Genomic DNA, 27,839 nt, shown 5'->3' with positions numbered 1-27,839 from the left:
AACTTTGGATAAGAGTTTTGCATCTTATAAAGATTTGTGTTGAAATGTAAAAGAAATAATTATTGTTGAATGCTTGCAAAACGATTTATGTAACATGAAGGTGTATAATTGATTTACTTAATCTAGATGGAACTCCTCGGGAACTGTTTAGTAGATGAAAGTTTGTCAAAATAATTTTGACAAAACTTTACTTCATATGAAGAATTGGAATCGCATGGTGACGGGAATTAAACAAGATAATTGTTAGTATTGTCGGACAACTTAAGGGTTTTACATGTTGCACATGGGGAAATCACTGGGTGGACTGGGTTCCTCAGAAGACATGTGATTGGGTACATGATTGATTGATTGTTGGTGTTTAACGCCGGAGCAGCAATGTTTCAGTTATATTCAGGCGATGAGAATGAAATGTTCGATAAAATGAACATCAAATGACGATGATGAAATGAAAAATGGGATGGGAGGCAAGGACAATAGAGTCGAAAAATTTTTGATTGCCACTAGAAATAGGGAGGGATGGGCAGGGTCTGGAAATTTTGCCTCCAGTGGCGGAGCACGAAGGTTCCTACTTCTATCCAATACCATAGCAAGGTTCTTTTAACATGCGAGGAACGTGGCATCTTTCCCAACACAGTGCACCACTATGATTTGCGGTCAGGTTTTTCGTATTATATCCTGACGACCCCAGCATGTAGCATGCCAGGGGTACCCCATTCCACCACCTGGTGCACACAACCCAGTTGCTCTGTGGGCAGAGAGCCCTAGCCCCCGGCCAGGATTCTGAGCACTATTTAGTTGCCTTTTACGACAAGCTTAGCGCTGCTGCGGGGCTATTCTTTTGACACCCGGACCCCCACGGGGCTGATTGGGTACATCACGCTGAACAAAATTATGGTGGTAGGTTTTGTGTGCTAAGAACTGAAAACGAAGAAATACATTTAGCTACAGCTGGGGATGTAATTGTTGTTCACAAGTACACTGAACCTTGTATTGGCTTCATTGTTGGAAAGCTGAGTCGTCCAATAAGAACTTAAGATTTATCTACATTGAATGCTCTTATCTTCTTATATTGGATCTAAAATAATCTTACTTTGTCTTTGATGATTGTAATAACATATACATATTGATTTGTTTAATATAATAGGTGTAATTTCAGAACATCCTTTTGTCATGGTTTGAAATATTCATGTTCTCTAATGTTCGAAGCTGTAAATAGTCAATTATTCACGATTACAACTTTTCTTTTAAAAAAAAACCTCACTGATTTTAATGCATTTGCTCTTCGTTTGCCTTTTCTCGAGTTTTAAAGTGAAGTAGAATCAAAACGCTAATCATTACCAACTACAGCCCTCAAAAAGTGAATTGACAATAAATGTTTGGGAATTTATTAATAATATATAAGGAATAATCTCAGAATTAGCGGATATATCCGTATAGGTACTGTACCCTAAACACTGTTTATTGCCTGATGTTGGATTCTGTGGTGAAAATGGCAGCTGATGTTATTGAACACTGATACCGTAATTATCGGATTAAATACAGCCACAGTACCTGAATGTTTACCTTGTGTGTTGATCAGTGAAGGAGATAAATGCTTGATAATGGACTTCCCTTCTGATGTAGTCCACGACGAGTCCGGTAAGAAATTTACTCTTTTTTTTATTTTTGATGAAATAATCAGTATTTCATTAAATGTTCTGTTGTTTGATATGTGCATATACAGTTAATTGAACCTATAAAAAGGGAAAAAAATGTCGGGTGTTTTGAGGCTGCTTTTAAAGGATGTGTATCTGTCTCTGGATATTAGATTCTTAGTGTTGAAGAAATGGTTTCCACGTATAATCATTGTACTGTCCATATCTTTTCAACGTAAATATACACATTATCTCTCGCCTACAATTGTAAACAAATGCTTCTAACAATATGACGTACCCAAATTAGGGTAGACGTGTACGGTTATATATATGTCATATTGATATTTTCTGTTTAAAAACCTACTGAAATGTTTTGTGAAAAAAAATATATTGACAGCCCTAATTACACCGAGTACAATGCTTATCAATCATTATTATCAAACATTTACAGAATGTTCAAAACAAGCAATCTTTTGTTCACTGGAGAAACTCGTCAGAGGAACTCGTCAGAGAACTAGAATACCGATCTCATACCTTTTTGTAGATTTTGTATTATTACATTGTTGTTCTTCTTTTATTTGATTTTGTATGAGATAGAATTGTTACGAATTTTACAAATAAAAAAAACAAACTTATTTAACAGCTGTAATCGAAGGAGTAATAAGTTGTTGATTTCCACAATAATTAAAGTACCACTTTATGTAAACTCAAACTTAATTGAAAATGCATAAACTATATTCACAAATCCACATAAACGGTAAATGGTATCAGCCCATCTTTGAATTTAAAGTATAAATGCCTAACAATGCGAGTATCAAGTATATATATGCCTGTTAGATTGAATCACCGACCCTCGTCTAATTTATTTCTTCAGAAATTATTCAAGCTTCACATATTATCATTATTCGTGTCTGGCTATTAGGAACATGATGTAATAATGGCAGGTAGAGCCTAAATATTTCTCTTTTTTATTATTCCTCTTATTAAAGTATTTTTTTTCTCCACTGAACATTGACTTCAATATGTTAAGGTCGTTCATATAACAAAAATTAAGTTTTGATTATAGGGAAGACGTGATCTAGTACTTCCAAACCCCCTCCTTTTCTTTTGTTTCATAAAATAAAACAGTACATAATGGATTGACACACACCAACAAAATTGAGGGAAAGTCCTCGATGACATTCAAGTTTGGAAATAGGTTCAAAACAATGTTGTTGAATGTCTGCTAAAAGGTCTACATCGCGAAATGAGACAAAATGAGATGGTTAAGAACAACCTTAACATTTAAACCAGGCCATAGTCTTGCAGCTTTCTTCTGTTCCATATCACCTTTTTATACACTTATAGAAATTTCCTGGTGAATACAAACCTATTATTGTACTAATGATCGACACAGACATCTAAGTAATAACCACGGCTAACCACAGTTATACTTACCGGTAGCAGTTCTTGTGCCTTAAAATAATGACAACAGTCTTTGAAGTATGATGTATAAAAGTGATTTGTCATGTTAAATCTCCGTAGAGTAGATTAACTGAAGAACGTTATTCATTTTGATTGCTTTGAAGATGGTAAACACAGTATAATGAGATCGAAGTCTTGGGGTTTCTTTGTGACATCCTCACCAAGGACAAGATAATTATTTACTTCATATATAAAGTAAAAAACACATCCCTCAGTATCTCAAAAAAACGCGAGCGTCCGTCTCAATGATTAGAACCAGAAATGATATATTAGTACAGCTGTTATGATTAGAAGTACCTGGGATATGGTTTGGAACAGACTTTCTTGTTTGTGCATCTTGTATTATGATAATAAAGGTAAGGAACTAAAAACAAATGATCAGTTTACTGGTTGTTTATGCAGTGGTCTTGATTTGTACTACCAACCGGATATTGTCACAAATATCAGGTGTAATGACCCGCGGTACTATATAGAAGCATACTTTAAATTATACGATACTTGCCATTTTTATTGAAGGCAGAATGAGGGGTAAAAAACCATGTTTTTTCCTATTTTGTAGATGGTTCCGAATGTGATATAGATGCCGAGAGATTCATTGCACACAAAGCCGCCGCTCAGGGGGACATCGAACTACTAGTCCATGTAGTGAAGAGCGATCCCGGGGTTCTAGAGCAAGATGACGGTGAAGGTACGATTCAGTGGAGACACAATTGTACTATCGGTTGATGTCCTTTTTATACCCGCCACACGAATTGGCGAGGTATTATGTGATACCATCCGAAAAGTTTTATGTCCGTCCGTCTGCCCGCCCCCGACGGTTTCCAAATGAGAACTTCAGAAGATACCGAATGATCTTTTTCAGACTGTATAGTTAATGAATATCATAAAATACTGCTCAAGTTTTAATTTCAATTTATTAGGATTATTTACATAAAAGTTACGGCCATTTGAAATTGTGTTACCCATTGGATGCCCTATTTTTCAGGTGTATCACGTTATAAGTGACGACTGTGATCATAAAGTATTTTGTTTCAGGTTATAAACCACTAGCTCATGCCATTATGACACAACAACTTCAAGCTGTTAAGAGACTGGTAAAGATGGGCGCTAATATAAACTCTCAAGATAGTAAAGGAAGAACTGGCTTAGCTGTGGCTGCGTACCAGGTAATTCACTAGTCGTTGAGGTCCAGAACTGTCCACATCTTTTTAAGCACTAATTTTTCTTGTTGATCGATTATCAATTCTTCAAAAATAATATGCACTTTTATTCCATGTCTACGCTAGACCACCCAATTACAGGCTCAATAACCGGATGGTTTAATCCCCAACATTTTTATTGGGGAAGTTGCAATTTTGTGTACTTTGGCTTCTCGTGTTTTAGAAACATCTACGAGTAGGACTACTGCATAAAGAAAGGTATATATCTTTGTCCTGATACTGAATAAATCTACACTTTTGTCGGCAATGTCAACAACATCAAAAGGTGATACAGTTATATTACTATTTAATCCTAGTCGTGATATCATTTTTAAAAGGGATGGTTTGAAGGTGTTAATTATCTGATACGGAAAGGTGCCAAGCAGAGTATACCTGACAAATCTGGAAGGCTTGCGCTGCATGCATCTACCTACTGCAAAGATATAAGGTAACTCGTTTGTTTAACAAACATTGGTTATCTTAAAAGGTACCAGTATTGTATTGCATATCCCTGAGCAGGTGTACGTTAAAACATGGATGCTATAAAAATATAGTGCATTTTCTTTTTGCCTCTCTACAAACTAATATTTTGTCAAAAGATATGAACAATGACTTATAAAATAGAGCAAACATCACACTGTAAGATGGAGAACTTTTTAAAAAGAAAATCTAACATAATATCATAAAAATGTTCCACTGAAAAGGTTGGTTTGGTGAGTACAAAACGAAAGTGAAAGTAGGGAAAATGGCTGTTTATAGTTCGAGACTACTTTTCTGTCCGATCTTCGTGGACTCACCCTATTTTCTTTGCGGGAAATTATTTTTTCACATGTCCTTAGAAATGCTACATAAGTGAAACTTTTATTGAATCAATTTACATATTTTTTAAAAAATCCTAAAAATATGCACTTCACTATAGAAGTCTATGGGAAAATTAATACAATACTGAGACCTAGTAAGCCAGTTTTTCAAGTAAAGTTGGATATTCAGCAAGTGGTCTTTACCAGCTGAAAAAGTAGTACCCCAATGCAGGTAACACTTTTAAGATGAATTAGCCAACTTTTGAACCTGATTTTTTATGGTAGCTCTGTTTTTTTGCATTTATGGTTAATCTTTACCAAATTTGGAAATGCATTTTGTTTTCATGAATTTGTATAATATCAGTTCAATAAAATTATTATCTTGACTGTTTATGATGAGCATATCTATATTCATGTAACCTAAAGCAAGTAATACTCCTGCATAAAGGATAGTTTTCAAGTTACAACACATTTTAAGTATGTGGTTAGGACTTGAAAATAGTCATTTTCCATACATTGCCTCTTATATATGAAAAATTGAATATTTTTTTTATTTTTTGTTTTTCTTTCAAATAAATAGCTAAAATGAGTTGCCATATAACTGTGTGGTTGATTTAAACACAGAAATGTCACAAAAGTCAACAGCCAATTTTTTAGTGGACTTTTTTTAGTGGTTCAAATGGACAGATTCTAATGCGGCAAGAAAAATAAAGGTGTTTTTTCATATAAAAACTGATTTTTTTCAAAAAGTATCTAAAGCAGACAGTTGTTATTATAATATTTATACCAATAAACTATTTTTCTTGCATCATAGCTATCTGTTTTAAAGAAAAAGTCCTTTTCCTGTCATATTGAGGTCCTTTTGTATCTGCCTTGGGTACCAAAATGGCTTAAAATCTGTATTTTCTGCATATGAAAAGCTATATTTTTTTAAAACTATGATATTGGTATAATTTTTTCTGGATTTATTATAATTGAAATGACCATATCTATAGTTTAAAACAGTTGGTTGTACCGGTCATTATACTTTACTTTAAACAAGAGGCTCCCTTGAGTTAAAGACAAAAAAGGAGGTTCGGATATTAATATTTCCATATATGGAACTCACAAGTGGGGATTAAATAATGATTTGGAACTCATAGTACAGCTCATGTATCTACCATGTCAGAATAAACCACAAAGTTGCTTAGTTTGATTAATGCAGCAGCTTTTTATCAAAAGTAATATTTTCTGGCTAACATTGAGATATTAGTCTTATGCCTGGAATAGGGTACCTATATAAGAATTTTAATAGAAAACTCATGTTTGTAGCAGGGCAATGATATTCTGAATTTTCAGTATGGAAATGAATACTCTAGCAGAAAAACAACAACTTTTAGGATTATATTGAAATGTTTATTAGTAATAGGTACCAGTATCGTATTGCATATCCCTGAGCGGGTGTACGTCAAAACATGGATGCCATAAAAATATAGTGCATTTTCTTTTTGCCTCTCTACAAACTAATGTTTTGTCAAAAGACATGAACAGTGACTTAAAAAATAGAGCAAACATCACACTGTAAGATGAAGAACTTTTTTAAAAGAAAATCTAACATAATATCATAAAAATGTTCCACTGAAAAGGTTGGTTTGGTGAGTGCAAAACGAAAGTGAAAGTAGGGAAAATGGCTATTTATAGTTCAAGACCACTTTTCTGTCCAATCTTCGTGGACTCCCCCTATTTTCTTTGCGGGAAATTATTTTTTCACATGTCCTTAGAAATGCTACATAAGTGAAAGTTTTATTGAATCAATTTACATATTTTTTAAAAAATCCTAAAAATATGCACTTCACTATAGAAGTCTATGGGAAAATTAATACGATACTGAGACCTATACGACTAGTCGTATGGTATTACACAGTCGTCGTTTGCGTTCGTTAACCTTCGTTCATTTACGATAACTTTAATAAAACATCGGATTATCGCGAAGGACCCTGTAGTTTTAGGATGTTTGTCCCCAACTCCCTTTGATATCAAGGGCTAAACGGCAGGAAAATATGTGTTATCATTTGAATTGAATAGAAAAAGTTGATTATTGATCCGATTTTTATGATTCAGATGTCAGTGTGTTCTGGTGTATTCAGTTTTTGTTTTACTAATGACATAGAAGACTGCAAGATACTTATCTTTCTATAGGTAGAATCTGTAATAACTTATCATTCATATATGATGATCAAGGTAAAGAAATTGTGAATGGTTTGATCTTTTTAGGAGTAACATTACACGGTTAAATTTTGTCAAAAACGTTTTTAATAAATTTGGTTTTTCTTTTTTTTTTCATATGTATTTCTTTCTCAGAATATTATTAGTGTCGAATAAATGTACAAATCAGTCAAACCGAGACTCATTGACTAATTCCAACAGAATCCGCATTCTAATGTGCAAACTTCTCCAAAAACTCTTACATTACAGGATCTATAAAGAAAAAAAATGAACTAGAACATGATTTCAATGTGTTAGATGAACATTACTATTTGTTTATATGTTCTGCTCTTGAAGATAAAAGAAATTTGTTCCTTGATGAGAATTGAAGAAATAGACTAAATATCATAAAATTTTTTAATTTTATTAACATTAAATATCTTCCTGATCTCTATAATTTGTATAAATTAATTCGTATTATTGACTAAAATTTAAGACTCTCTTGAGTGATAACATTGATCGGAAATTCTGATTGATCCTCTATCCTACATAATAACACCTAGATGAACTGTCCCGTACTACCATACATCGTGTACTAAGTTACAGCCCTAGATTAATCCTACGAGGAAGAATGACCCAGCCAGCGAAAGCTATATTTTATATAGCCTAGCTGGTCGAGTGGTCTAGGGCGCTGGACTTAGTGCAGGCGGTGTTGCTATAGATGTCACAGCGGTACGAGTTCGAGACCCGCGGAGGTGAACGACTTAAAAATTGCTACGCAAATTTGACAGTTCTAACATCGTTGGGAATTTTTCAGACCCATATATATACTTCATTTATATATATTTCTGTACCAAAGGTATTGGTATCAAGAAAGTACAAGATATTTAAGAGGTTTTGACATTGAAAAATATGTCAATTTAAGCGATTTTTTATGGGCTATGGTGAACATATTTTGCATTTAACTAAAAAATCGAAGTTGTGACGGCAACTTCATTGAAACTATTAGAAAGCTGGGACATAGTGCGACATGATGATACCTATACATGTATATGTTCAGTTTATTCATTTATGGTGTTCCAGGATGACTTTCGAATAATCTAGTCTTTGGTCTAGTGCAGTGCAGTTGTAGGAAAATACTGAAAAATAATCTTCAAACAGATTCGTAAATGAGAAGTATAAAGGTACCTGAAAATCATCATAGATTTGATGAGTGGGGAATGCACGGTGATCCTCCCTGCCCATGGACTAATAACAGACTGAGATAATGTGTTAAACTTTGTAGTTACATTTTTTAATTCCCTTTAAATGTTACCGACTTAAGTTATTTGGTTTCAGAGTTATTAGCGTCTTGCTTAAGAATTTGTCCACGGAAGGCGTCAACTACACTGATAACGAAGTGAGTATCTTCTCGTAAGTTCAAATTGATAAATAAAAATGGCGTTTAAATATTTAAGGTTCACCACATTATCGAAAACACAAAAAAAGAAAATAGTATGTTTAATTCAGTGATTAAAAATTATTCATTTAAGTTACTGTGTTATAATTATTATCATTAAATCTGAATATGAATGACTGAATAGTTTATTTTGATGGTAAATACTCATACTGATTTAAACGTACAATCAACGCAACACACTGCTGTGTATTCTTTCATTCCTTTTTTCTTAAGAGATCAATGTGATAATTCATAATGAAATTACGAAAATCCATCAAATTAAGCTGACAAGTTATAGCACAAAATAATCTGATGTTCATTTGTAGAAAATGTCTGCCATACAGTGGGCTGCCTTCCATGATAGACCACACCACTTACAGCTGCTCGTGGACCATGGCGCTAACATTGCTGTACAGGATGTGGACGGAAAGACCACACTACACTGGGCAGCTCAGGTACATGATGAACCCCATTAGCACATAGCTCGGATACAGGAAAAATCATGCTATATAAATGAGTTCAGTTTAACGAAAAAAAATACACTACATTGGACAGCCATTTATATACATGTATATGAAAAACTGTACTACATTGCCCAGTTCTGGTACGCGCGAAAATCCATTCTGTAACTGGCTGCCTGGGTATGCGAACAGCTTTACTACATTGGGAAGATCATGTACACGAAAACTACATTACAGTGGACAGTTCAGATATGCGAAAAATCCTACTACATTACAGTGGTCAGCCATGAAACTCGAACAACCACAAAAAGTGGATACACCAAAAAAACAAGCTACTTATAGACCTCTTGTACACGAAAAACCACATATTTCATTCAGGTACACGCAAAACTACAAAAAAAAAATGGACAGGTCTGGTAATCGTAGTGGTGCTGAAATCTACATCTATTATTTTTTGTTAGTGGATGGAAGTGTACAGCTTGTAAATGTTTCATTGTGGAGATTACCTTTATTTTCGTTGTCTTGTTTCAGAGGTAACCTTCAAATCATTCTTTGTTGCATTACTTCTATATCTCTTTTTAATTTTCACAGAATGGCAGCAGTAATTGTTGTCGAATATTAATCCAGAATAAATCTGGTGCTTCTCTTATCAATTATAAAGACTTTTCTGGAAAATGTGCTCTTCATTACGCTGCAGCTGCTGGTAATAACGACATCATCAAAATGCTGGCTGGTGTTGACAATGCAGAACTAGAATCGGAAGATCCCGATGACAGGTGTAACATTTCTTTCAACATTAAATGGTGTTCCCTTTTTGTTTGTGATTAGCTGCTAAGAATAAAGTTCACATAGATTAAAACCATACCGTTTTTTTTAAGGTATTACTAAGTAAGTTTCTGTGTCTGAATAAAACATTTAGAATGACTGATTAGGATTCCAACTAGTAATGTTGACATTCAATGAAAATAAATTCAAGTAACCCCAAACTATATATTTGCAATCGTAATTACAAATGAATTATTAATAAAAATCGAACTAATCATTAACAGTTTTCCATGTATCAACTTGTGTAAATCCTTAAACATATGTCATTTGTTCTAGGACACCGTTACACTGGGCTGCTGCTATGGGTCACCAGGAATGTGTATCTACACTTCTACAGTTCGGCGTCAAACCAAATACAGTAGACATAGATGGTCATACACCTCTTGACTATACACGGCAGACAGGACACAAAGGTAATCTTGACGGACACACTCCTCAAGATAATACACGACAAACTGGACATAAATATATTATAGACGGATATACGCCTTTAGACTATAGACGACAGACAGGATACAAGGTAATATAAACGGACATACGCCTTTCGACTTAAAACTTAAGAAATGACACAAAGGTAACCTAGACCGACAAACGCCTTCAGACTATACACGACAGGAAATATAATTTAGATGGTCGTGCACTTCAGAACTATTGATGGCAGACAGGACATAAAGGTAGAATTAATGGACGAACGCATTTGGACTCAACACGACTGGATGGCTCTGACGCTGTCCTACTGCCGGATCGTACATGAATCTGGGAGTGTTTCCCAATTTAACTTTCTTTTGAGTGACGCTTTTAGGGCCGGTCATAAAGATAGGCATACCTATTTAGACTACTAGTATATAGACGACAGACGGGACACGAAAGTTATATGGATGGACAAACACCTCTAGGCTACATATTAGATACAACAGACAGGATACAAAAGAAATATTGACGGACATACCCCTCTAGACACAAGCTTTTAGTTCTTCTATCCATTCACCAAGTGCTATTCAAATGAAAACATTCTAATGACGGACGCACGGACTGACAGACGGATGGTCCAAGGACATTATGCCAGTTAGGTTGGGTATAATAACTTCGAAAAACGGTTTCGAGTACGATGAATAGTATATGTCTATGTATAAACAATGACGAAAATTTCGAAAATGAAGACATGGACATATTACCTTAACCACGTTTAATACTGGCATCTGGCGAAAGTGCACGTATATTTTATTTCAAAGGAAGTGATCAAATTTCATATTTGGATTTACTAAACTTTGAACACAAGAAACTAAACTGCCTTAAACAAAATTATTATTTGTCGTTTTTAGTCTGAAAACATCCTACACAAATATTGTAAGAAAATGTTAACTCTACGGTAATACCGTAACCAAATACAAAAAATTGTCTTTCCTCAAATAAAAGTTCGCTTTGCCTGCTTTTGTTGACGTCGAGCGTAAACGGATACATATCAATAAGAAGACCACAAATATTTCAACTTAATTCAGAGTAAAATTTATGTTTTCTTTTTATTGAGATCGAGTCACAACACTGCCTTAAATGGTCAGTTTCTTAACTAATGCTTTGGTGTTTTAACTCGTGATGGTATAACATACATAGCTTTGATGAAAGTGTATAAAGTGATAATATATGTGTTATTTTAAGTCTAATACAAGCCCCATGGTACAATACATGCTGATTTTGTCTTAATAAAGTATATACAGTGCAATAGTCCTGAGTAATCTATTGTATTAGGATTATGAACCAAACAGAAATGTAGAAGCCTTAGAAAAGAGAATGTCATAAAGAAGCTCTTCACAATCAGTACACCAAAATACAAGTGTAACAATGTGGAGAGCACGCTTATCGTGGTGATAGTACGCGTGATTTAAGTTTATGTTTTTTGTTAGAATCAGGCAAAATTGCCAAAATCAGGAACATACATGTCAAAACCCCACCAACCTGACAATGTAATTTCACTCAAAGATGCTTCCACTATTTGAAAAGACCATTATCTGATCTCTGTATCACTGTATTTAATCAGGAATTTTTCAATAGAGTGTTTGAAAAATTAGGTTTTGGACAGAGTTATCTGCCCTTGAAATGTTCCTTTTCAGTGCATTTCAATAAAATTATTACTCGGTTTACCAAAATGATATGGAAAATCTTTTGTTTTTTACTCAATTCTGATGGTGCGAATAGTCCAATGAAACTTTCAAAATGGTAGGACTTTTCATGCCATGTTTCACCCACTGCCTGATTCTTACAGGTACTGACACTTAAGTAGTACATCTTTAGACTTAATAATGTAGACGGATCACTGATTTATGGCAAAAGTGCGCTTCTTAGATTGACAGCAGTCTGGTTTCGTTGCTATGCGAGACGACGTTTTTCCTTACAATAAATACGACAAAGCAATCGCCAATCCTTGTCAAATTATCACCTGATTATAATTAGACCCAAGATACACAATACAATCACGATCTGGACCCAACATGCACTGTTTCATATTTTGAAAATGGTAAGGTGTACAAAACATCCTTGGTATAAATCAGCTGTTTTTACTCATTAACTTAAGTGGCTGGTGAAGCACAAGTCAATTTTATAGTAATTATACTTTCGATTTTCATGAAAAGAATGTCAGAGACTGCTGGAGGAAAGACTTGGTATTAAAAATTCACCGTCAAACACTAAGGAAAAAAAGAAGAAAGTTAAGGGTCAAACCAACTCTAGGACTCCACTTGAAAAATTAAAGGGGTTGTTCAAGAAAAAGACTAACGATACGAGAGATGATCATCTCCTTCAAGGGCTTAATACAACCAGGAAACGTGAATCAGTGACGTCTATGACAGATGTGCCGAAAATTATTCTCTATGAAGGTGATGAAAGTAAAGAAAATGGCGGGAAGATGAGGAAGTCCAAGAAGCACAGGGTAAGCTTCATTTTGTTTCACCTTTCAGTACGCCTTCATTTACTTATAATTCGTAATTGATAGATTTTTAAAATTTTCTATATAAACAACAGCCTAGTAAATAACGGGTAAGAAATTAAAACACAAAGGTATTTATTTCAGATTCAAAAGATTATATGAAGATAAATGACAAACTTGATTTTGTCAGACTATTCGACATGGTTTCTAATATTAAAGAGTCTTTTTAGTGCAATAAAAATTGAAATTGAGCAAAAATATACATTCAGAATGTTAATGCTTAGTTTTTGCATTAATGATTACGTTTTTTCAGTGCGACAAATGGCCTCGTCCTGTTCTCAAAAGAATGATAATATAGTCGCATTTCAAAGGAGATAAATATCAAACAAGTCTCGTGTAAAACTAAAAAGATCTGATTGACTGGTAATTGTTATCATTTCAATTTTCTATGAGTGGAGATAGTTTCTTCCAAGTAAAGTGCTATTTAGTAAAGTGTGTATCAATTAAGGAAGGAGTGTATTTACTCAATTTTAATTTGCGTTTTTTTTGGTTTTTTTTGTAGTTCATGCTCCATCGTGACTATCATTTTACAACTATATTGAATACTTTCAATTGCCATATTTATTGTGCATATCTTCTACATGTTTTCATTATAGTTACCACAAAGTTTCAGACAAAACGAATCCGCTGTGCCAAGCATTTCATCCACTATACCTCTACCGCCTGTTGGTTCACCTTTACTTCCTTTAACTCCACGACTTCCGGTTGAACCTCCCCAGAGAAAACGTGAGGAGGAATTAGCACCACTAAGAGTTCCTAAACATCCTACAGGTAAGATGCCAACCTACTTATAAAAGGAGTGGAGATGAGATGCTATTGCCATCACTTGGCATCCGTTGTCGTCTTCGTGCACCTAAATAGTGCTCAGAACCTTAGCCGGGGGCTAGGGCGCTCTGCCCACAGAGCAACTGGGTTGTGTGCCCCAAGTGGTGGAATGGGGTACCCCTGGTGTGTTACATGCTGGGGTTGTCAGACTATAATACGGTAAACCTGACCGCAAACCATAATGGTGCACCGTGTTGGGAAAGATACCACGTTCCTCGCACGTTAAAAAACCCTACTATGGTATTCTCCCGGAGTAGGAACCATAGGGCTCCGCCACAGGAGGCTAAATTGTTCGACCCTACCCACCTCTCCCTATTTCCAGTGGTAATCAAAATTTGTCGACCCCATTATCCTTGTGTCCCATACCATTTTTCATTTCATCAATATTTCATGTTCATTTTATCATCCACTTCATGTTCATCGCCTGAATATAGCTGAAATATTGCTGCTCGGGCGTTAAACCCCAACAAACAAACAAACGTCGTCGTTCACAATAAAACTACTGAATGGATTTGGATGAAACTTTGCATGATTGTTCCTTAGGGTATCCTGCACAAAATTTATGATTCCACTTTTGATCCTTCAAATTACATGCCCGTCATTGCTAAAAATAGAAAACAGGGGTCAGACAGCAGTTTTTGGCATATATCTCCAAAACCGATATGTTTAACCAAATTCTGATCTGGGGGTGAAAGTGTTCAGCATGATGAGATCTGTTGTCAAATTTTGATGAAAATCTGTTGACCCGTTTTGCAGTTTTGCCCTTTTTGGACGTTTTTTGCTGTTACTGATGTCATTACGTTCAAAAATCTTCTCTTCAAATACTACTGTACATAATTCAATGAAAGTTGCTATGATCGTTCCTTAGGGTTTCCTGCATAAAGTTTATGCTTCGATTGTTTATCCGTCCAAACAACAGTGTTTCGCAAATGTCTGGAAAAAAACATTGGGTTTAGACAAATTTTGGCAGGGTAAAAGTGTTGAGAGTTACCTATGTGCCGATTTTCGTGTACAACTGTGAACTGATGTTTGAGTCATTGCTCTTTTTCGACATTTTTTGCTATTTTTGATGTTATCATGTAAAATTAAAAATTCTTTTCTGAAACTGCTATTCAGAATCAAATGAAACTTGGTTAGATCGTTTCTTAAGGTATTCTGCACAAAATGGTTGTTCAATTTTTTTTAAATGTTGAAAAACACAGCCGCTGTTACCAAAAGGAGGATTTCTCAAATAATAACATCAAAAGAGCCAAAAACGTCGAAAAAGGACAATAACTCGTATATCAGTTAACAGATTTTCACGAAAATTATCAGGTAGCTCTCATCATTCTGAAGACGTTTACTCCAGTCAGAATTTGGCTAAACGTTACGGGTTTGAAGATATATGCGAAAGACTACTGTCTGGCCTTTATGTTCTATTTTCCATTCGGTATAGGTCTAGAGGAGAAGATGTTTGAAAAATTATTAACGACGACGGACGCTTAAGTGTTGGTTACAATAGCTGACCTGGCCATACAAATGCATGAAAAATCCGAAAATCAAAAGAAACTGCATCTGAAAATGAAGATTTTTATACCATTTATGAGAACAATTGATGTATGAAGTACTATTTGTAGTATATTGTTTTATCTCATGGTGTATTTACAATAAGTAGGCGGAAGTACGTGACTTGACTTTAATGATGCCCTCACGAAGTTTTCTCTTTCTTTACACCTCCATTTTAGGTAGATTTATATTGCATGTTATTGTGTACTTTTCTGTCCATGGGACGTTTTGCCAAGGGTACACTTCACCTTGCATTAGTTTCATTATGCATTTCATTATAGGCCCAAAGCTAAAAACGCAGTGAACAGTCTTGGTGTACAAATATTGAATTAAAAGCAAATTAAACTGACTATCGTGATCATTTAGGGTTTGTATTTCTCGTCTAATTAAAAATACCCATTAATCACACTTCCAGAAGTTTTCCTGTGTGTGCTGAGCAGGTTGCGTTGACTACCCACTAACCATCACCCCCCTTTTTTCCATGACTTGAACGTGTCCGAGTACAGTTGTATTTTTCTACTGCTAAACAAACCGGAAATTCTGGCTACATGACTTTTACATTTGAAAAATATTTTATTCGAGTATAAAGTTCCATAAGGATTATCTGATTTAAAAAAAAAATCATACATGATTTGTTTTATAGGTTAGTGTTGCGTTAATCTTAATGTTACGTGTAATATGTTGTATACTATATACAGGTAACTAATTATGCAGTTAAATATCCGAATATTGATAAACAAATCCTGTATAATAATGGCATTAACGGTTTAAACACCCCTGGATCGCATTTACCTTTTAATACCTATTGAAATACAACTGTTCAAACCGATACATGTCAATCTGTGTAAACTTTTTTGACATTTTGTATTTAACACTTTCATAAAAAATCAACAAAAAACCTTAACGAAATAAATGGTAAATGAAATACATCATGGAATACTGCATCTAAAGGAAAACTGGTATACATAGACTTTTCATTGCTTGCAAATTGGTTATAATGAAACTGGCAGGTGTTTATTGATTCTGTAGCGATTTACCGGTCATTATGGCTGAAAGTGAAAATAATTTGCTCGAAAATAGACCAGGTAAGATGAGTATATTGCTGTAAAGAATGTAAAGATAATACAGGATTTTTCTTTCGGATTTCATTAATTACCAAAAGTGGGAATCGTAAGGGCATTTGTTTTACTAGTAAATCCTAGGGGTTCGTGGAATACGTTAAAGTATATATGGCCAGTCGTTTCTCACATCTATTCATCCTTGTTTACGAGTGACGTTTCTGTTGTTGTCTTATTGCGAGGATTCGTGTTTACTTGTATGATTTTTAGAATTTTATTATTTCTCGTACTATTTAAATCTGCCTCAGTAGGCACATCATGATAACAGTGGACCCTTTCGTATTTTTTTCAAAAATATTTCTAAGTTTTAATAAAAACAAATAATCTCCAGCAGATTGAATTTGCAGACTCAATGAACATATAGATATACATTGTTAATGAAAGTAAATATTTGATAAGTAAATTGATTTACTCTAGAGTAGCAGACTTTTGTAAGGAAACATTATCCTTTCCTTCAGATAGTTTGTTCTATATTTGCATGTCGGTGACGGTCTAATATCGAGAACTGATGTAATATTTGAAATTTTCATCTAAAGTGTCGGGTTTTAATCGATAGGATATATTATCCAACGAATCCACAGCATTATTTAGACATTCAGTTTTGTACAGAGTATATACAATACCAAAGGCCAGGTGAGCTAATGCCATCACTTGGCGTCCGTCGTCGTCGTTAACAATTATACAAAACTCTTTTCTGAAACTATTTGACTGATAAGAACCAAACTTGATATAAATGTTCCTTGGGGTATCCTTCATAGAACTTATGTAAGGATTTTTGATTCGTTGAAAAACATGACCGCCATTATTAAAAATAGAACATAGGGGTCAGACAGTTTTTCACATATATCTCTAAAACCGTTAGGTTTAGCAAAATTCTGACGAGAGTAAAAGTGTGATAAGATCTAACTCTGGTCAAATTTTGGTTTTAATCGGTTAAACCATGTTGGAGTTATTGTCCTTTTTCAACGATTTTTGCTATTTTTAATGTTATTTCTTTCAAAAATCTTCTCCTCTGACACTACTTCACCAATTGAAACCAAAGTTGGTATAAATGCTCCTTGGTGTATCCTGCATAGAACTGTGGGGATTTTTGATCCGTCAAAAACCATGGCCGCCGTTACTAAAAATAGAACATAGGGGTCAGACAGAAGTTTTTCACATATATCTCCAAAACCGTTAGGTTAAGCTACATTTTGATACAAGTTAAAATGTTCAGCATGATGAGATCTGTCTCTGGTTAAATTTTGGTTTTAAACTGTTGAGTCATGTTGGAGATATTGCCCTTTTTCAATGATTTTTGCTATTTTTAATGTTATTTCTTCCAAAAATCTTCTCCTCTGACATTATTTGATCAATTGGAACCAAACTTGATACAAATGTTCCTTGGTGTATCCTGCATAGAACTGATGTGGGGATTTTTCATCCGTCAAAAAACATGGCCACCATTACTAAAAATAGAACATAGGGGTCAGACAGAAGTTTTTTGCATATATCTCCAAAACCGTTAAGTTTAACCAAATTCTTTCAATAGCTGAAATGATCCTTTTTATTAGGACTAATAAAGTCTTCAGGAATAAAAGTTGTCAGATGACTCCTTGTAAGAGTTATTGCGGTTGAAAGGGGGGAAATGACTTTTTTTTTTAAGTTTTCAGTCAGTATCTTGAAAACTAGGATAGATTAAAAGAAACTTTAAATTGTTGAAATGATCCTTATAATAAGCCCTACCAAAGACTTCTTGAGTCAAAATTGTTGGACAACTTCTTGTTAAATTTATTGCCTTTGAAAATTCAACCAGGTGGGCGATTCAGGCTCATGGGAGTCTTTTGTTATACCAACTTTGTTTGTGGGGGTTATAAAAAGTTGATTTTTTTTTTCGAGTGTGGCCCATTTGACTCCTTATAACTGATACCTGAAATCTGATTGAAAAACTCAGGCAGGGATTTTAATGAGAAATCCAATAAAAAAATTCCGAAATTGGACCAAAAATAAAAAAAGTTGAATGTGGTGTTGCCCAACCTAACCCCCTGTAACTTGAAAATGGTCCAAAACACATAAGATCTGCTTGATACAATAGTTTATCAGAATTAAATAAGGTACACAATAAAAAATAATAATTAAAATCAGATAAAAAAACAAACATTCTACATGGGTTTTAATAAAACACATTTTTGGCCCCTTTTTCTAAAACGGTAGGGCTAATTAAAAAGGAACCTTCTTTAAGTGGTTAGCAAAATTATGTAAAAATTTCAGAACAATTGGTCAACCTCAACATAAGTTATTGCACTGAAAAGAAGTTTCCCCAGAAGAGAACGACTCCATAACATACGACTGCAATATTTTTGTGGCCGTATAAAACATATCTTGATTTGGTTGAAAAGTATAAATCTGTGTTTCAGGGAACCATGTTCCAATACATGACAAAGTAGCAGCCTTGAGGAAGGAGAAAGAAGGTCAGTCAAGGACACCAACTCCTCCTCCTCACCTAAGTCCTCCTGATGGGTGAGTTTTTATTTTCAGAAGGGGAATAATAAGTTTCCCCTTTTTTTTCAATGTCTTCATGGGAATACTGATAGTTGGAAATATTGACTGGGCCTAATGAGAGATAGTCAGAATATATTTAGTTTGATAAAAAAATGTACATAGAAACATCATTGAAACATAATGAGTCTTCCTAGATGAGTAGCTAGTACTTTTGGTACCCTTCCTATGCACCTGGTGCTATTTTTCAGTGGGGTTACATGGGTACAAGTATTACACGGTTTGAAGTTCAAGAACATTTATCAGGATGAAATGTAATGCTAAGAGCCAGTGATCATTCTTTTCATCCTGATAAATGTTCTTGAACTTCAAATCATGTAATACTTAGTGTACCGTAATTTAGTCTGTAACTTTCTATTGAATGGATCTGTAATTGGTACATCAAGAATTTAAATTCAAATCTATTTTACCGAAAACATGAAATTATTTTCAGTTCATATTACAGGTATATGTAATTACTACCATTGAAAAAATGAATCATAAAAGAACTAAATCATACAGACTGGAAAACATCACTGCCCATTAATTTACAATCTTGTTACGATTCAGATAGTTACATTGATTTATTACAGGCACAGGAAATCAAGTTCTTCTAGTCCTACAGATCTTCTACATAAAAAGACAAGAAAAAAACTAGAAGCTACAGCTTGGTCACATCCTGATGATACAAACTTTTCCCCTCGATCTAAAGATCCTCCAAGTGGTGCTGCAAAATCTCAATTATCTCCCCTTGCTAGTCAGTATGGACATATGACAACTATAGAGAAGAAAACATTAGACAGAACCATACAAAGTCTCTTACATTAGAAGAACACTTGACCTTTAACCTTTAGTCAGCTTCAGCCTGAACTGATTTGGTTTTTAATGTATTTCATTACAAAAAATTATATTTCCCAGTTAACATTTGTTTGTAAAAACCCAAGAATTGTTTATGATTGTATTGACTGAAAGACAAATGTACATGTATATACATTTTCTTCTTCCTTTAAAGTTGTACAGTTAACATTGTAAACATGTAATAACATAAGGTTCCTTCACTGATTTATATACTGTCAATGAAACACAATGCTTGTTTCCAACTCAATTCTACAACACTTCATTCATATTCATTTATGTTCTGGATTTCCTCTCATTATTCATGGGAATGTTTAAAAAAATGTTAGACCAGACTTTTGACGAGAGCTGTGTTAACAAATTTTAGACCTGAAATTTGACACGAGCTGTGTTTACAAATGTTGGACCTGACTTTTGACATGAGCTGTGTTCATATGCATTATTGAATAGATAGCAGTGTTTTATCGAATGTTCCCAGTGTAATAACTTTTCGATAATTGACACTGTGAAACAAAAATTCGGTAATTTCACTCTCAGACTTTCTCCCGCCAAATCATCACAACTTAAATATCAATCTGCCAATCACAGAATTTAAAAGTTATGTCCAGAATATTGATAAATTATGAAGAAAATCTAAATGATAAATAGGATAATAAATTGGTTATTCACTTTTACCAATTAGTTGTCTTATTAGTATTTATTTCATAAATGACACGCAGAACACGATTGAGATTATATTGCCACTCAGTAAATTGCTTCACTATTGACAAATTCCAAATAACCTGAGATCGAAACTCATCCCAAGCATCGTGAAGAAAATCAAAGTTGTCATGTTTATGCATTATTTTTTTTTCATTTGTCATTGTCCACATTTATATAATAAGGCATTTGTGTCCCAGTCACAGAAGGCTGTAATATATTTGTTACCCTAAATGTGTTTTACAGTAAACATTTGTTAAGTTTATGCCTTTGTTAATTTTGTGCAGTACCGGTAATCAAGTATACACACATCAAACAGGTTACCAAGTAATCATTTCTCAGTACTGGTAATCAAGTATACACACATCAAACAGGTCACCAAGTAATCATTTCTCTAGTTTCACAAAAAATTGTAGTTATAAATGGTAGTCACCGTAATTGAGAAATCAATTACTAATATATACAAATGTGGTTAAAAAATCTGTTTTCACCCTTTTTAATATTGAAAACTTAGATAAATATTGCATGCAAAAAAAATGGAATATCATAGTTAAAGAAAAACAAGGCATCAGTTCCGTTAAAAATTCAAGAGCGATTTTTAATAATTGCAATTTTTGTTCTGCTTATAAATTATTGTGATGTTTTTATGACACCAGAATGATTTGTATTAAGCAGAACACTACATTTGTCAGGCATTTGCACAGTATGAGAAGTATTTATGAAAACACAGCTGACCCTTGTTACTTTACATACCAGGACGTGTATTCCTTGTGACATCATGAACCAACAAATTCTACAGTATGTTAACATTTATTTGAATCTGATAACTATCATTCAGCAATGTGCAGAAGAAGTTCATATGCAGTAACTGAAAACAATAGTATTAATCTGATAGGCAGAGAGCTATAATCACATTATCTATCAGGAAACACTTTCCTCTTGTTCCCTGCAAAGAAATCATTGAAGCATATTGTAGCAAGGAGCTTTAAACATACCAGTTTTACAACTACAAGGAGCTTTAAACATACCAGTCTTACCACTGATGTCTTAATAGCACAAATTATGTCATTTCATTTTGTAATGTACATCTAAAAGAATAAGAGTTTAAAAAATTCTCAGAAAAGAACCAGGCAAAACGTGCAAGGTACGGAAAAGTATGGCTTGTGAAAAACAAGATAGCCATATGTCCCCTGCCACCTAAAAAAAAGTTGAAGCACAAAGCCTCAAAACTCCTGTAAAATATAAAGGGAGCAGGTTCGGTAAGGCCCTATTTTGGCCCCAGTTTTCAACATTTTTTAAAGATTTGTTTTGGTCTATACTATACTAATTAGTTTATTTGAAAGGATAATGGTTGTAATAAATACATCTCAGCCGATTTTGGCGATATCATGAATGTTTTTGACCTTATAGCAGTCAAAATTAACTCCTGTCAAATTATTCGAAACATAATGCATCTAACTATGCTACAATTTTTTTTTTACATCTGTCCCGCTTTTACAGAGGAGTAGTGTTCACAAAATCTTATTGCATCAATGTACAAAAAATGGTCAAAGTCCAATAAATCCCATAAAATTGTTTGAAACAAAATGGTGGTGTGGTATGGTATCTGACAATCCTAACTTGAATAGCATATAGGTTGTTTTCTAGATGTATTGAATAGAGAAAAAAGATGAGCCACCCATTGCCTGACTCTTACACAGATTAGTACTCAAGATATTAATATTCACTGAAACTTGAGGTAGACTATACAAATAACAAAGAACATCTTCCTTACTTTCAATTAACTTACTTTTTATTATTTTCAACCAGGAAATTGCTTTTGACATCATTAAAATCAGTTACAAGAAAATGAATGGCAAAAAAAACCAAAAAAACAATAGTTAATTTAAAAAAAAAATACTAAATAGGAAGTACTATGTGATGAAGAATTCGTGAAATTTTCATCCCATTCATTTTCTGAGGAGTTACAGAATAGAAGATGCCCCCATCCTTTGGTTGACCAATGACAAGGTCCATGTATTACATCAGGAAACCCCAAAAGTCATTCAGATGGAGAAACAAAATAGGAAGTGCTTATGTTTTATTTCCAATATTCATATCTTATTGAAAAGTATTCTGTTTCTGATAAATAGATTATAGATGATAGATTTTCATGTCTACTAATTTTCTGTAGTTTTTACTTGTATAATATTATTTCATCTTGAACTTCACACACCTTCCCTACAAAGTTCAAGACTTTTTGAAACTTGTAGCTTGGATTTTCTAGAGAAACTCTTATTAAGCAGTCCCCTCTGACTTAAAAAAGATATAAACTTCCCTTTGACAAAAAGAAATAACTGTGCCAGTTACTCAGTTTAAAATAGTAATTGTTCTTACTTCTGAATCATTTCTTTCACTTTCTTCTCATATTCCTTCAGTTTAGGGAATCTCTCACCAGTCATAAATTCTAAACATTCCTAGGAAAAGAATAAAAGAGTTCAAAAAGACATTTTTAATACACAAAATAAAAGTGTATTACAATTATCTGTACAGAAAACATATACCCTTATACTACAACAGCCACTTTCAAAGGAATCTTAAATAAGTATTGGACTACTAAAATTTTTTTAGTAGATCATATCATTCACTCTGTCTTTTGCTCAAGGATAACTTGAACATCATATCATATACTGCATATCAGGTAATTTTCCTCGGGTATTTTGGGCGTAATTTAGCGGTCTGTTAAAAAACACCAAAATGAATTCCTCAAAAAGATTTACTTAGTACACTACTTATCATCCACCAAATTTTTCCTTTTTACCTTTTTGCCTGAAAATCGCCCAAGTTAACCCACCATGTGGTACCCAGCCTGCTGATTTTTTTCTCATCATCCATTTTCCTCGAAAAGATTAAGCTGGCAGGGCATGTATTATGAAATATTCATCCCTTCTGAGGAGTCCACAATGTGCAGACTAAATGATTGGCTGGACATATAACATTAAGTATTTATCTTTGAGGAGATAAAAAACAATGGGCATGGCATTTCCTTACATCTGAAGGGACAAGATGGTGGACAGGGCATTTCCTTTTATCTGGAGGAATAAAAATAAGGAATTAATAAAAGGATGGGCAAGGCATTTCCTAATACATGTATCTGATGGGATAAAAATTTGGCCAGGGTGTTTCCTTATATCTGAAGGAATAACAATTTGGCCAAGGTATTTCCTTATATCTTAAGGGATAACAATGTGTCCAGGATATTTCCTTTAATCTAAAGGGATAAACTGATGGGCTGGGCATTTCCTTATATCTAAGAAGTTTAAAATATAAAAAGAGGAACTAATATCTGACTTCTATACGTACAAGGAACATTTACTTACTAAAGCCTTTGTTTTATCATTTTGTTTGATACATTCATCTATCAACATTTCTATTGCCTTTGAACTGAAATCCAAAGTAAAAATACACAACAAGTAGAGTAAATTAACAGTTCATACAATGCAAATGCATTATTTAAATACAAAAAATAATCCAGACAAACAGATAATTGCTAGCTAGCTTGCACTGATGAAAACATCATAAAATTTAAATTTAAGATCGTGTCCTCTTGTTGTCTTTTTATTTGAACATGGCTCCTTGATAGGCATGTAGTGATAAAAGTGTCAGGCCTTCCTTCCATTATACAGAGGAGTACCTTTCTCTTATCCATTACTCCTCCTACACCACAGTATGGAATTTTATGAAACATTCAGAGAACCTTCATTAAATATTTGCATCTTGCACCTCCTATTTCAGCTTTTGATCAAAATAAATTTGGATGTTTCATGTAGTAAAATACAGACTTTGTCATTTATGAATTTGGGAATGTGCTAACATTGTCCACCTCTTATATTACATTTTGATTCAAATTAATTTTGACATCAAAAGGTGCATGATATCAAGTGGGGTATCAAGTAAGTGAACATTGGTCACAGTTTTTTTCTAGTTTTAATACTGTAAATCATGTTTTATAAACTTTATATACATTTGTTTCAGAATATGGTGTTAATAAAATTAAGTTCCATCATATTTTGTTTTTAATATGACAAATTTATTCTATGCAGTAGTATCATTTTTAATAAATAATGTCTTAAGTAGAGTCTTAACAAGTAAACCTGTAATAATACATACTGGTACTAATCTTGTACATTTAAAAAAAGTCCACAAATATCAAATTTGTATCAGTTAAAAACAGATTTCAGTTAAGAGTTGTTTACTGCCAAATAATGGTGTTGAGAAATAACAGAAGACACCAGATGTACAATGGACAGAAAAGCCAACAACTAAGAAAAATGAAGTAATCCTTATCCTATGTTCCAACAGGCATAGCAAGGACTAAGTACTGCCAAACAAGTGGAGGCAAGTAATATTACAGGGTTATTGTTGGGAATATTGGGAGTATTGTCCTATTGTCTCCAGTGGTATAAACATTGCATGAGCTTGCAAAAATTCTTTACTGTAAAAATAACAAAGCTTAAAATTTGGATTTAAAAGGCATTTTTTTTCAATTGCTGATATCTCATGAGGTGAACATACACTTAAAATATCATTTCACTTACCTTATGTTGCCCTCAAGCACTTTTCTATGATGAGTAAAGAGATCTAAATATTCCCTTAATAAAAACAATCTGATATTAGTGCAGGTAAACACAAAATAACTGAAACACTGTGAAATGGTACTCTTGATTTACATAAAATTTCAAAGATTTTAATGGGGAAGGGGGGTTTAATTAGCTACATGAAATTGTAAAACAAAAAAAATTCCAAAATAATAAATTTCCATAAAAAAGTTATGACTCCTATTCAATATACACCAATATTCAACTACAAAAGGTGAATTTCTACCTAGAAATCTATTTATATTGCTCGGTAGCCTACCAAGATTTGAATTGAAATTGGAATTGCTGTATTTCAAGCTGCTGAAAGAACTGTATTTCATGTATGTAAGATAGTTTCATTTATCGTAATGTTCAGAAGAGTAAATCAGTGATTTGATGAGCTGACTGGTTTATTATGTCAACACTAAACCTACTAAGGCACCTTGTTTATACTTACAATGCTAAATCTAATCTGTTTACATGTAGACAGGTAACAATAAAGTATCCCAATATATCCCCTGATAAACTGAAATAAAAATAGTATAGATCTAGTTATGGTATCTTTGTTTCTCAGTAAAACAAAGTAAAACGTGAAGATGCATTTGTTATCATGCTAGGTATATCCCTACTCGTACAAGAACACCTACAGTGTATGTCCCATCTATTGAAAGCCACACACCAAATTTCAAATCAATCCATCCATTGGCAGTCAAGATAATTGCAAAGAAATTCAAATGGATGGATAAGGTGATTCCAATATACCTCCCACTCATTGAGTATAAATTACACAAATGAGAACTTAATAAATCAAAAAACAAATAAATAACATAATAAAAAAAAGATATGGAATACTAATCATCAATTCTTCAGGACCTACATTACATGAACTAGATATCATTGGATGGAATCTAGGCCCCCCAGTAAAAATATTGTGGTGAACACCAAGACAGACTGATGGTAAGTCATATGCCAAATTTCAGAACTTAAAACCTAAAACTTGAAAATTTGATTAAACACCTAATTCTACATATATAATACATATTCAATGGCATTTTACATAAAGAATGATAAAAATACAAACTAACTATACAAAATTAATGAATACAATACAGCATAGGTATAACATAACAAACAATCACACATCTTAAAATAGTGCATAATAATCCTAGAATACAGTGTTTTCAAATGACATTTAAAGATCTCTAGAAATTCACAATTTCGTAGATTGCAGGTTTTTTATTCCACTATTTTGGACTTATTGTGCTAAAACTTCTGTCCAAAAATGTTCTCTTTTTGTTAAAAGGAACTGCATAGCAACCAATATATGACTGATGACCTTAATGCATGTTTCGACACTTGAGGTTTTAACTAATTAATTAAATATGATGGTGTGTTACCAACAGAACAATAACAGATTCATATATTGCCTAGAGGTGTCTTCCCACATGCAAAATATATCAAAGGCCTACCTTGAAAGACAGAAAGTTACAGTCTGGACACAAGTTAAAAAAAAAAAACACACACACAAAATTTTACTTCTAGTTCAAAGCTTATGGTGAAAGGTCACAACTCCTTAAATATGACATATCATATTGAGGTTGTTACAAAAAGATGTTGCAAGCTATGCCCTGCTAAGAATACCCCATCCACAATTTCTGTCAAAGCATGAAGACATGTAACAAATTATCATGCAAAAGCAATATACCAAATATCTAAGCATTCCCACCAACAGATGCCAAGAAATCAGTTATGAAAATTTCCATCATGCATCAACTAAAAAATTACTGAGTTACACCATAAAAAGGAAGTAGATGAGCAGGAACCTGAAAAGGGGAGACACAGTACGAGTCATCATGCAAAAGTGATACACTAAATATCTGAGCATTCCCTCAAATAGAAACTGAGAAATCTGTTACGAAATTGATGAGTTGAGAGAGAAACCTGGGAAAAGGTGGTACTGTACCAGTCATCATGCAAAAGTAATATACTTAATACATAAGCATTCCCTCCAATATAAGCAGATAAATCTGTTACAGAAATGAGAAACGGACAGACAGACAAGGTGACTGCAATATAGCCCCAATTCTAATGAGTGGGGGTGTTCTAGATGCAATGACAGATTGATCACTATAGGGCAAGCTCGACAATCAAAGTCATCTGAAAGTTTTATCCATAATATTATTATGAATACATATTGACTAAATCTGAACTTACTTGTTAGACAGAGGCGGTGATAGCTGTTGTCTCATATGAAATGTTTTTACTTCGCCTTCTATCATTTCTAAAAACTTGTTTTGTAACTGTAAAAACCAATATGATTTAAGAACATTTTGCAGTTTTAGGTTGTTTTTTTTTTTACTAAAATAAGTAACATTCTTTATATTCAATAGATGAATTTGAAATCAGCTCTTCTCTCATAAAAGGACTTATTAATGCCATATCACAAAACTATTGGGTCACAATTTGATACCTAGTTACTCAACTTCCTAACAAAATATTTCAAAAGAAAAATTTAAAGACTATAATTTAACTAGTAAGATAAACCTCCTTTCTTTAACTCTTGTCTTTGTTTTTAAGGAGCAAAACACAAGTTTCATTAATTATTAAACCAAACGCTATAACTTAGTGACCCAAATTCTCTAAAATTTAATCATTCAATATGAGCAAACACTGAACCCA

At 33.6% G+C, this 27,839-nt stretch overlaps 2 protein-coding genes across 3 annotated transcripts in view; one reads left to right on the top strand and one right to left on the bottom strand.

Moving 5' to 3' along the window:
* The first annotated feature begins 9 nt into the window (after positions 1 to 9).
* On the top strand, positions 10 to 20,809 carry LOC148622688 (uncharacterized). 2 transcript variants are annotated; one of them, XM_088572749.1, is made up of 12 exons: positions 10 to 1,638; positions 3,658 to 3,786; positions 4,134 to 4,264; positions 4,636 to 4,745; positions 8,620 to 8,680; positions 9,046 to 9,174; positions 9,772 to 9,956; positions 10,282 to 10,418; positions 12,633 to 12,928; positions 13,582 to 13,756; positions 18,870 to 18,972; positions 19,584 to 20,809. In XM_088572749.1, exons 1-12 carry the CDS (start codon positions 1,500 to 1,502, stop codon positions 19,816 to 19,818), a joined length of 1,830 nt encoding a protein of 609 aa, XP_088428875.1. In that variant the 5' UTR covers positions 10 to 1,499; the 3' UTR covers positions 19,819 to 20,809. The 2 variants fall into 2 exon arrangements, with proteins under 2 accessions (XP_088428875.1, XP_088428877.1); XM_088572751.1 differs by lacking the exon at positions 10 to 1,638 and adding an exon at positions 1,678 to 2,578.
* A 526-nt stretch (positions 20,810 to 21,335) lies between these two features.
* LOC148622687 (small ribosomal subunit protein mS39-like) overlaps positions 21,336 to 27,839 on the bottom strand; it is a 30,707-nt gene continuing 24,203 nt past the window's right edge. The window contains exons 20-25 of the mRNA XM_088572748.1: positions 27,375 to 27,460; positions 25,618 to 25,686; positions 25,122 to 25,175; positions 23,904 to 23,967; positions 22,921 to 23,000; positions 21,336 to 21,490 (exon numbers count right to left, since the gene is read on the bottom strand). Coding sequence (XP_088428874.1) covers positions 21,466 to 21,490; positions 22,921 to 23,000; positions 23,904 to 23,967; positions 25,122 to 25,175; positions 25,618 to 25,686; positions 27,375 to 27,460 — 378 coding nt within the window. The 3' untranslated portion in view covers positions 21,336 to 21,465. The remainder of the gene's footprint in view (positions 21,491 to 22,920; positions 23,001 to 23,903; positions 23,968 to 25,121; positions 25,176 to 25,617; positions 25,687 to 27,374; positions 27,461 to 27,839) is intronic.

This window comes from Perna viridis, chromosome 3 (genome assembly GCF_037379345.1).
Source record: "Perna viridis isolate PV_CMFRI_1.1 ecotype Kerala chromosome 3, ASM3737934v1, whole genome shotgun sequence".
Classification (NCBI taxonomy): domain Eukaryota; kingdom Metazoa; phylum Mollusca; class Bivalvia; order Mytilida; family Mytilidae; genus Perna; species Perna viridis.
Note: the sequence above shows the minus strand (reverse complement) of the source record. Positions and strands in the feature narration are given on the sequence as shown.

Excerpts from the sequence above, each read along its gene's own strand:
- LOC148622688 (XM_088572749.1), top strand. The coding sequence starts at position 1,500 with ATGTTATTGAACACTGATACCGTAATTATCGGATTAAATACAGCCACA. Across the intron at positions 9,175-9,771 it reads CACTACACTGGGCAGCTCAG|AATGGCAGCAGTAATTGTTG; the intron begins GTACATGATGAA and ends TAATTTTCACAG. Across the intron at positions 13,757-18,869 it reads AGTTCCTAAACATCCTACAG|GGAACCATGTTCCAATACAT; the intron begins GTAAGATGCCAA and ends TCTGTGTTTCAG.